Source organism: Uloborus diversus, chromosome 8 (genome assembly GCF_026930045.1).
Source record: "Uloborus diversus isolate 005 chromosome 8, Udiv.v.3.1, whole genome shotgun sequence".
Taxonomy (NCBI): domain Eukaryota; kingdom Metazoa; phylum Arthropoda; class Arachnida; order Araneae; family Uloboridae; genus Uloborus; species Uloborus diversus.
The window spans coordinates 65,301,159-65,313,186 of NC_072738.1; the positions used below are offsets into that span (position 1 = coordinate 65,301,159).

At 35.6% G+C, this 12,028-nt stretch overlaps 1 protein-coding gene across 1 annotated transcript in view; it reads left to right on the forward strand.

Moving 5' to 3' along the window:
• Window positions 1-12,028, forward strand: part of LOC129228393 (uncharacterized) — a 35,559-nt gene that overhangs the window by 7,588 nt on the left and 15,943 nt on the right. Inside the window, exon 5 of the mRNA XM_054863071.1 lies at window positions 2,320-2,501. Coding sequence (XP_054719046.1) covers window positions 2,320-2,501 — 182 coding nt within the window. The remainder of the gene's footprint in view (window positions 1-2,319; window positions 2,502-12,028) is intronic.

Consider the following 12,028-nt stretch of genomic DNA (forward strand, 5'->3'; position numbering starts at 1 on the left):
TCATTTACTATTTTGAAGACTTTAGTTTGTGCTGATTGAAAATATCAGATATCAAAATGTCCGATATCAAAATATTGGATATTTTTGATATTTTCAAGAATATCATGATATTTTCGAACCCTGGGCTGTTATGAATTTGGGGGAGATAGCTTTATGTAAAATCTACATTGGAGAATCTCTATTGGGGACTGGTAAGCTGTCTTACCAGTCCAAGTACATTGGGGACTGGTAAGACCAGCCTTGGGCCAGGAGCGGCATTTCAGCATTTCATTTGGGGGGGTCAAGTTTCTTAAATATGTATTACCACAGTGCGGTACCAAGCACACATTAGCTAACAGGAAGTGGTCATAAAATCGTTTTAATATGAATAAAATTTAGTGTTTAGAAACAATTAAAATTTTTATTCATTTTCTGATAAGTTGTCATACAAAACATTCCGATACTAAAGTTTTTATACCTTTTAGAAAAGTTTTAATGCATGATTTTTGGAATTCGGAAGAGCAGGGAATCATGTTACTAATCTATCAGTGCTCAGTGTCGTGCTGTTTTGCCAGTACAGCTAAATAGAAAGTTTTTTTTTCTGCCCATTGTGTTTCTAAAATAATTCACTAACTTCCTGAGACTTAAAAAAATCTTTCTCTACTACCTGAGCTGATTGGAATAGGTGAAAAATAATTGAAGTATCAAAGTTATGCATGAAAACACTTTTTATATCTTGTTCCTTAAAATCACCCATATGCAACTTCAAAAATTTTGATTGGCTTAATTTTTCATCATGGAATAATCTAGTTTCGCTGGGGCTCTCAGCTTCAATGAGATGTCATCTGTCTCTGGTCTGTTATTTATTATTCCAGACTGAGGAGTCCATAACAAGGACAAAACTGTGGTGTCTGGATATGATACTCAGGCTGTCATACTGCTTATCATTTTTCTTGCCTCATGCTAAAAATTTTACTCATAATTGAAACATTTTATTTTTCATTTTTAAAATCCAATCCAGATAATATAGAGCCAACCAAACAGTTTTTTTTTCCTGAAAAGTTTCATGATTGATTAAAATATGCATCTTTATGAAATCTATTTTCAGTTTCAATTGTAGAATGAACTATGGTAGTATGGGGCACAGATCAATTGTAGATTGAACTGTAGTTTGAATAGTCCAAAAATTATGGGTAGAAGATTGAAGTGTTTTGATAGAATAAAGCATTTTTCAAAGACTTTCCTCAATACAAACAAATTGAATAAAAATTCAAACAAAGTCATACACGCTAAAGGGCGTGAGCTTTTTCACCATTGAAAGAATCGTTTTGAAATAATTCTTCCAGTCTTCAAATCACTGCTTTGAAGTTATAGAAAAATATTTTTATTTTTTTAATTTTCTTGAAGACTATCTTGTGTCACTCCGAGATTTCATAATTATAGAGCCTCATAAAAGGTATTTGTTGATATGTTTTTTTGTAATTCAGTAATCACGTGCATTTTTAAGAAGTTTCTATGAAAGCATATAATGCATTGAGCAGCGGAAACGTGTTTCTAGCAGAAGAAAGCAATGAACACTCATCAAATAAATATACACTTAAAAAATGAGCGTAAAAGTGATTGTAAAATATCAAGGAATTTTCTTGTGAAAACCATGCAGCCACACCACTTTGCACGAGCCTCTCATATTGAACATACCATCATTACACTTGGCACACAAGTATGAAATATTTAGCGTATATGAGGAAATGTCCTCTTTAGTTAAAATGAACCATGGTTCTCTATCAGGTTTCTATGTTCTGAAAATTCCAGAAAATACTTCATAAATTTAAGTCATCATCCAAATAATGAAGAACACTTTTTCTAGTCTGGGAATGCATCTCGTTTCATCAAATAGGTACTGAGAATCAGCGAGATCTTTTTTTTTTTTAATGAATATTGATTTCCGACTAACATAAATTAAATTCACCCATTTTCTATCATTCTGCTCAAACAATTTGGGGGTGTTACCACCCCTCTTGACCCCCCTATTTGCCGCCCCTGCCTTGGGGCCAGAGCCTGTTGCTGGTCGTCACATTCGTATTTGTTAAGAAAAGTTTAAGGGTCCTGGAAAATGCCGTATTTTTTACTTAAACGGCAACTAGGATCCTAATGTTTTCTCAAACTTTCAACTCATGCATGCATTTTTCTCAGCCATTTAAGATAACTAGCTTTGCTGGTTTGTAATGAATGCTCAGGCAGCCAAGTCTAGGGATGCCATATTTATTCAAACTCCTGTAAAATGATATATTTTATGTATTTTATTACATTAACATTCAATTTTTTTACTGTCTATTTCAGAGTCTTTGTGGATTGCTGAGGATGAGAATGACCTCGAGTATGCCAAATACTTATCACGTCAACAACATGAGACGTCTATGTCCGCAAAGGACGTTAATCCCCCATCTGGGGAAAATTCTTCATCTGAGATCAGTGTGCTCTTCTCTCCAGCAATCATGTCTGGATCCGCCCTGACTGATCAAGTATGTAGGTCAGTCTTAATTTTCATGTTTCTTGAAATGAATTTTAAGAAGCTGTAATATTCAAGACTAATGAAGATCATAAATTATCAGAGCTAATTTTTGAAAATGCATTCACTTATTTCTTTTTCATTGAAAGATGTACTTTTATTTTCTGGATTCAAGATTAGTATACTTCAGGAGATCAACATGAATGTAGTTAATTGGAATTATTATGCTTTTCTTTTTTTATCACATAGCTCTACATTATTTAGTTGTCAAGTAGCTCCAACTTAGCTGTTTTTATAAAGTGACTTTATTTCTATGCACCAATGAAAATCATTTGTATTATGATTGTGTTTCTTATTACTCTAAAATATGTGCAATTTCCATTGAAAGTGTGTGCATTACTTTATGAAGCTACTTGCAATGTAATGGTAATCATTAATTGCAATCTTGATCAGTTTTTATCAAACTCGTGATAGTTATGAAATAACTGATTTTGGGAAAAACTTTTTTGAAGGGCTAAGTTAAAAAAACAGATTATCCTTTAAAATTTATGCCCTATTGTCTCATTATGGTACCTAAACTTTATTTACAAATATCGATGCAATGACCAGCAACAGTCTCTTTGACTAATTAAGCTAGTTCCAATCAATTGCAGGGTGACAAGAAATAACTTGGACACACATGATACATCATAATTTTAATACTAATGAAATTATTACGACCAAACTTCAAAATTAATATGAATACGTTATTTTGTCTAATATATTTACAAATTTTTATAGTGGCTACCTTTTACCTTAATACAGAGTAATAACTTTTGTGAGATTTAACTCACACCCTTGTCTTCTAGATCTTTTTGCATTATCAAACGGCATCAATGACCCCAATCTGTAAGGGTTTGGGGTGGGATATGTGCTAGTGGAAGAACACCTGTTTGTTTTTGTTGATCAAAGGATAAAAATTTATCAAGAAACATATTTTAAGCTCATTTTGGAAGATGCTGCCTTAATTTGGTCGCAAAAGTTCTTTTGTGACCAAGTTCTTTGGAAACAAAAGATGGACCTTTCAACAGGATTCCACACATGCACACAGAGCTAAAAGCACTCAAGATTGGTGCTAGACACATTTTCTGGTCTTCATTGGAGCTCAAAAATTGCCACTGTATTTCCCAAATTTGAACCCAATGGAGTATTCTGTTTGATCCATTTTGGAGACAAGGGTGTGTGCTAAACCTCATAAGACTTTGGCATCCCTTAAGAGATCCTTATGCAAGGAATGGTATAAAATATCAGTAAGTGAGTTGCGGCCCATAAACAAAGATTTTGTGACACTTTTTATGCTGTGTATGTGGCTAAAGTGTCAAGTGGCAAAAGATAGCCGCTTGGAAAATTTGCAAATATGTTAGAATAAATAATGTATTCCGCTTGATTTTGAAGTTTGATCATAATATTTTCAATAGCATTAAAATTATAATGTATTATGTGCATCCAAGTTATTTCTTGTCACCCGGTAATTAGTCCCCAATGAGGATCAATGGCCCTCCCAATAAAGTTATCTAAAACCTTGCTCTTTACTTCCTGTAAGCTGTTCCAAGGACCCACAAACCTACTAAAGTAGTTCCTCATTTCCATGTTAGCATGATATTTGAGTACCGTAAAACAATGACCCTTTGACCTGCTCTCTGTGCAAAAATATGAGGATATATTAAAAAGTAAAGTCTCCAAGGACGTTATTTCCAAACGAGAGTTGCTAGGCAAAGTGTGATGACAGCGCTGCATTCCTTGGTTTATATACCACAGTGTAGAACAAGCTGCTCGACGCTGAGACGCTCAGTTGCTGTCTAGCGGCCATTTAGAATGGAGCTTCACTTCGCTCGCCTGCCAGGTGCCAACTGTGCTCAATCATTAGATTTTTGAATGCCAAAAAGGTTTCTCCGATAGAAATTCATCGTCTGTTAGTGGAAGTGTATAGATGTCAAAAACGTACGGAAGTGATGCCGAGCGTTTTCCCAGGAGCGGAAAAAACGTCCACAATGGGCATTTGGCTGAGTTTACCGGAATCAACAGCAACTCAGATCAATGAGATAGTTTGCAATAACCGGAGTATAACCATTAATGAGATAGTGGAAGCTCTTAATGGAGAGTGTGGCTTCTTCTCCATGAGTAACATTATCTCGAAAATCCTCAGTTATAACAAGGGGGCCGCCAGGTGGGTCCTTAGGCAGCTTACTGATGAACACAAGAGAAAGCACATGGAATGTGCCACAGAATTTCTCTGCCGCTATGGCGAAAAGAGCGAATAATTTCTGGATTCAATTGTCACTGGAGATGAAACATGGGCATTACATTATTTCAACCAGGAAACAAAGGTACAGTTGAAACAATGGCGTCATCCGACCTTGCCAAAATCGAAGAAGTGCGAGACAGAGAAGTCAGCAGGAAAGGTTATGGCAACCATTTTCTGGGACCAGGAGGGTTTCTTCTGGTGGACTTTGTGTCGAAAGGAACAACCATCCGCTCAGACAAATACTGGAAGACTCTAAAAAAACTTAGACGAGCCATCCTAAACAAAAGAAGGGGATGCGCTCCAAAGGAGTGTATTTGTTGCATGACAATACTCGTCCACATGTGTTCTGTCAAACAACCACCCTACTCGATGGATTCGTCTCGAATATCATCGAGCACCTCCCTTACAGCTTGGACGTTGCGCCCCAGCGACTACCACATGCTCCCCGCTCCCGAAAAACACCTTGGGGGACAGAAATTCAGCTCAGACAAGGAAGTGAAAGAAGCGCTCGAAACTTTGTGACACGGCAAAAGAGTGGTACAATGCCGCCATTAAAAACTGGTTACCAGGATGCAGAAAGTGATTGATTGTCAAGGAAACTAAATAGAGAAAATAGCGAAGTGTTTAACTTTTCCAACCATGTATGTAAAGTTGTGTGTAAATTTGATTTTCCACAAAAAAAGTAGGGGACCTTACTTTTCAATACATTTTCGTATAACCCATTTGCATCTTTCATTTTGATAAATTTAAACAACTGAAACATGTCCCCTCTTGCATTTACTCTTCCACACCACACTACTCCTGAAATATTTACCTAAGTTTTATTTAGTAGCTGTTCTGTCACTACTTCAAGGAATTGAATATCATCTTCTCCAGTTTTAGATATTAAAATTATCACCAATCCACTCCTAGAAGATGATTTTTTTTTTCATGTCTTTCACAAATCTGTAGTCACTTTCTTCTTTTAAATATTTCTTTTTATATCCCTTAATGAGTTGTTAAACTTGTTCATATTTGAAAGGCTTTCTTCATTATCACTTCTTGCCACAGAACTGAATGTTTGAAAAAGCAAGTCCTGCAAATTTCATCTCTTTATTTTTTTCCTCCTTTCCTTTGACAGCTCAGAATTTTCACAAAATATTTTTTTTATAATAAGTAACAGTATTTAAAACATTTGAGTGGAGTTTTTTCTGTTATTGTAACCTGATTACAGTATGTTAATAGTAATATTATCTTCGTAGTTCTTACAATACTTTGAACAGCTTTGCTAACATCATGTACAGTAAACCCTGGTTTATGAGGAGTTACAATCCACGGAAAAGCCGCATAAATTGAGACCTAATAGTAGTGTTAAAATAGGGGTTAGGTTCCGTATATATATAAAAAAAAACTTCATTCTAGTGGTGACTAATTGTATAATAAGTTTAATGTGTACTTACATCCATTTTTATGCACAACATGCATAAAGAAAACAAATTAATTTCGTGTTCTGTTTATAAAGAGGAGCTGGCAACTTTTTTCTGTAATTCTTTGCAGAGCATTAACGCATCCATGACCACTTGTGTCATTTCCATGATAGAATTTTCCTTCACTAACAAATCAGAAAGATCATTTCTATTGTCTAGGAATGGCTCAAAATTTTCAATGTGAACGTTTTTGGTTGTGTGTCACTGATGTCGGTATCTTCGTTGGTTTTGGCTATCTTTGTCACTCTTAAAAGCTCTTCTTCCAGTAATTTCTGAACTGTGTGAGTTTAATAACTTTACTTCTGGAAGAGCTTTGGAACCAATTGCTTGAAATGTCTACAGTGGCCCAAGCTCAATTATTAGCATGCCAAAATGCATTTTATTAAGTGTAATCTGCAATCATGGGTGCAAGACCTTCCGTCTCAGGACGGATTTCCGTCTTGGACAAAATTTCCGAGATGGAGGTCGGGATGGAAAGAAATTCGATGAATTTTCTTTCAGTTTTTACTAAAAAAGAAAAATTGAGTGTTTGAAAAATATGCTTTAACCACTAGATCATTCCATAACCACGAATTTACATCGACATTCTCTCGATTTTCCGAAATGGGCTTGTTTTGTTTGCAACGTGCTTTTGGAGGAGTGGCTTTTTAGACTCGCGCCGTTTGACTCTTTTTTAATGTGTAAACTCTGTTATTTCCAACTCACTGCATTGCAGACCGCGGAGTAGCTCGCTATTCTCCCTGATTTTTCGAAATAATCGTCTCTAATTGAAATTTTAGCCTTTTCTCTTGCTATTTTCGATTATCCTTTCGTTTTTTTTTTTCATTAGCAGTTTTTTTTTTTTTGCAAACTTTACACGCATAAGTGAAAATTATCTGCGCTCTTAAAATGTCTTCAAGTTGAATCTGAATCATCGATTTAGAGTGATTGCTGATGAGACGAAATGTTTACACCACAACAAAGGGCATCCAAAGGGAATTTTAGAAAGTATCGGGGTGAAATTTCAAGCGGGTTTGAAACATCGATGGGCAACCGTTCCTGCAGTTTTAACAATAGACTTGAGGAATTACAAAATTCCAATGTCATTCAATACAACATTCGCTAGAATGGAAATGGGGGGGGGGGAGAGAGAAAGAGAAATTAAACGAGAAAAATAACGGCAGCACGAGTTTGCAAAAAACCCTGCTCTTGCAAAGAGGGTAAGTTCGCAAGTTAACCCACGATATTGAGGTCTCAAAACGTTTATATCTTGGACAATCTAGGGGGGGGGGGGCTACTCAAGGGCTGCAGTATAAAATATTGAAAAACTGAATTGAAAGCCATTTTTGAAGCTAGGAGTGCTTCATTAAATCTCCTCCGCAAACTCTTAAAAATTTAAAAGTCAAAAATGTTTAGGCTGTCTTTAACGATGTAAAAGTGGGGAGAGGGAGGTTTAAAAAAATAGAAAACTGGAGTATTAAAAACACTAGTTTAGGCAATTTTTTGGTGAATTTATGAGAGATGGTTTTGGTGTTCTAACATGAAAATGTTGTAGCTGATGTATTAAAATTTCTTTGAGACTATACTTAAATGGACCTAAGAGAAAGGGAATTTGGGACCCTCTCCCGAAAAGTGTTTGTAATTGAAGTCATAAAACTTTTAGGTTGTCTTTAGTAATGTCAAGAGGGGGAGGGGGCTCTCTTTAGGCGAAATTTCGAAAGTGGAGTCTTAAAAGTGCAACTTTAGACCGTCTTGGGGCTCGGGGTCCCTCTTCCCCGAAAATTATTCAAAGCTGAAGTATTCAGAACCATGAGCGCCCATATGCAAAATTTAAAGGGGGGCTCAGATATTTTACCCATGGTTTAGCAGGATATTTTCCCCATAGAGACCGATTTCAGTACAGATAAGAGTTATTAAAATTTGATATTTTTAATAACCTATTCATTATAGGCTGGAGAAGAAATGTTTTTCAGTTTTGCAAAGAAAAAGGTACTAAAAGCAAGGAAGTTCTAATTTTAAAGGGGGGGGGGGACTTGAGTCCCCACTTGCCCCCTGTTTGGGTGCCCTTGTTCAGAACTCAGCTTTAGGTCACCTTTGGAAGCCTTAATAAGGGGGAATTTGAAGGCTTTCTCTCAATAAATTTTGGAACTTAAATTCTTAAAACTTCGGTGATGAAAAGGGGGAACCGCAAATTTAAGTCAAATTTAGTGAACTTAGGGGAAGGAGTTCGGGTGCTCTCTCCCCCGAAAATTTCTCCATGCTGAAGTATTGAAAGGCTATTTTGGCTATTTTTGAGTGGAATTCAGGGGGGGGGGGGTCTTTCTCGAAACATTTTCGAAATTGAAGTCTTAAAATTTTGGGGAGTTGCTCTTTCAATAGAAAAATAAATCTCAAACACAAACTTACATTGCCTTTATTAAACACAATGAGAGGAGGGGGGGGGGTTATTCCGTCGCCCAGCCCGAAATATTTCCGTTTCTAAAATTTTAAGAACTCTGTTTTGGGCTATCTTTGTATGATTTAAGGGGTAGGGTATAGGAAGAATCTTTCAAAAAGTTTCCGAAATTAAAGTATTAAAACTTTTAGGTGGTCATAAGTCATGTTTTAGGTAAGGAAAAGTACTATTCCTAGAAAAAAATTTAGAAACTGCATCCTTAAAAATTTAAATTTAGGACATTTGTGGTGAACTCAGAGGAAGGGGTTCGGGAGTTCTCTTCCGAAAATTTTTTGATGCTGAAATATTTAAAACGCCACTTTAGGCTATATTTGAGTGCCTTAAGAGGGATGTGATTCGGGTGCCCTGCCTGGTGTAAGGATTCAATTACCCTATTTCTTTTTTTAATTAATGAATATTGGAAAGTGTACCTCGTTTAAAAAATATATCTACTTTACTGAAGCAGTTTTTTTATTGCTAATTTCACCACCTGCTATCTAAAAAAGAATTCTTTTTCAAATGAAGACTGTATGGGGGAATGGTGCCAGTCCATTATCATTAGTCGCCCATACCCTTCCCCCCCCCCCTTCCTTCTTTTCTGGCGCTACCTTGGGAAACTTTCCGATCAGAACTGATTTATGTTGCAAAAGTGAAGATCTTATGTCCCAAGCGATCTTATTGCTTGCAATAAAAATGTTTACGATCGGCAAAAAACTAATGGCGGGGAGCTGCGAACGCTTTTACCCCTTCCTTTTAAAACATTGTCTAAAATTGCGTTTTTAGAACTTCAATTTCGAAATATTGCTGAAGTTAGGTAGGGTTCCTGAACTCCAGCCCTTCGATAATGCATTCAAAAAGCATATAAACGTATGAAAAATGGAGTGCAATTTTGTTTTTAAAGCTTCAATTTCGGGAAGAGCCCAGAGCGTCCCCCCCCTCTTTCTCTATTATTTTTGAAGGTCGCCCAATATTGATTTTGGGACTATCAGTTTGAAATAATTGATGTAAGAGTCCCTAAGCCTCCTTTCCCTGAACGTTACCAAAATGGCCTACCATTGCGTTTTTTGGACTTCAATTTAAAAACATTTCTGGGGGAGAGCTCCCAGACCCCCCCCCCCCCCCCTTCATTATTGGCGGTTTTTAGGTTTTTGGAATTACGATAACGCTTAAATATTACAATTTAAAGACTTAAAATTCAAATTAAACACAGATTCAAAAATTGGCATTGTTAAAATCTACAACATTTATACACATAAATTTTTCCTTTAGCACGTATGCCAGGGGGGGGGGGCTGAAAATATTTTCCGTCTTGAACACATTACCAAACTTGCACCCATGTCTGCAATCTTTAGGAGTTAGGATTTTGATAAAGGGGAAAATTTTATCTGTTTGCATTGCCACATCCACTTAAAACCGAAACTCATCCTCGTAAAGGTGTCAAATCTTCAACCGTGTATAATCGAAACTGCATAAAATGGACCAGCGTAAACGAGGGTGTACTGTATTTGAATTATTTTTATTGAAAAGAGTATTTTTAGTAGTTGTTAGTCATGCATTTTTATCTCCTTCACTTTTTAAAAAAATATATTGATTTATGATTGGTCAAAGCCACACAAAGTAATTTATTCGTATTATTAATTTCTGTTCAAATCTTTAAGGGTGTCTAACTGGCAATAATATTTCTTCAAAATGCCCCAGTACATTTACACTTGAAATTATGACACTATTTTTAAGTTATGATAAAAAAAATTTGACATTCTCTTTTAGAGAAACTGCAGTTTCAATATATTTTTCTTTAAAATTTGTTTTATTCTGTTTTTTATGTTAATAACCAAATACCAAGCAGCTCATTATGTCATCCAGAAGTTGCAGTTTCACTCTCGTTCGCAACCGTCAATCTAGATTAGTCGTAACAGAGCCAAGAATAGTAATCCTTTCATCAGCTAAAATCACACTGGTAGTTAAAATTAGCCTGCCGTTTTTTTAGTTTTGCATAAACTCCAGGAAATAGGCATAACTTACAGCTTATTTCTTTTTTTGTAATTACATGATCTGGCCTTCTGAGCAAGAAGGGTGTACCTTAATTTTTTTTTCCTTGTAGCATCTTTTTCTTCTAAGAAGGGAAATATCAGTTGCTAGGATAAAAAAGTAATTATGAAATGTGTTTTAAATAATCACAGGGGACTCCTTCATGTGACGAACGCTAACAAAAAAGGACAAAAATGTCATCTATAGTTAAAATTACATCAAATCAACAACAGTTTTGCCCAATTGATTGAAAGAATGAATTTAATATTGCTTTCATGTTAACTAATTAACTTCTTTTTGCCCAAAAGCAACATGTTTTGCTTTTTTTTTAAATTTTATTTTCATAAAAATTTTCATTTGAAATAAATTTTGAAACTTTTTGGGAAATGCCCGTTTTATTTGCTTTGATGAATAATGAATCAAAGAATAATGATCACTCCTAGACTGACAAAGAATAATGAATGAATTGAATAATGATCACTCAATGGTTTATTCTGCTATTAATGAGTAATATTCATGAGAGTTTTTTCCTGAAGTACAACACTTATCCTCATATTGCTGCTGCAACTCATTATGCTATACAGTGTCAATATTTTGTTTTTATTTATCAGATCAGCAGATTCTTTCCTGTCCAACCTGTGCAAAACATAATCAGATGTTGAGTTCAATGTAAAATTGACAATACATATTGATTTGATGGACCAGATTCAACAGACAGAATTCTTACCTCAAAATGACTTATGATGCCTGCATTGTAGAATACATGCATGTTTGCATGTTTATTTTTCCTTGCACAGCTTAATTGTATGCTTAAAACTGAAATGCAGCCAAAAAGTGGCCTACAATGTTTAACATTTCCACCCAATAATTACAGATGTTCAGGTTCTTTGTTGGGGATCTAAGCTGAAAAGAAAAAAAGATCCTTAACCCTTCAAGCGGCCGTGACGTAAAATTCCTTCACCCAGCGATGTATTGAAGAGCAGCCGTGTCGAAAAATTTCGCCATGAATATTCTTCCATAGAATTTTACGCCGCAGCCGTTCTCGAAGCAGAATATTCAAGGCCAAATTTTTCGACACGGCCGCTCTTCAATACATTGCTGGGTGAAGGAATTTTACGTCACAGCCGCTTGAAGGGTTAAAAAGGTTTAGACCTTTCCACATTTATTGAAGTTTGAATGTTCTCTCTTGTGCCTAATTGGCAACCTTTAATCTCTTTCTAATTATATTGCCTTAAAATTCATTTGTGTGCATAAAAGTAACAGGGTCTTTTAACGGTATTTTGGATAATTATGTACAGTCCGTAACAGGACTTTTTTTGCCATACTTTTTTAATTTACTGTTTGATTAG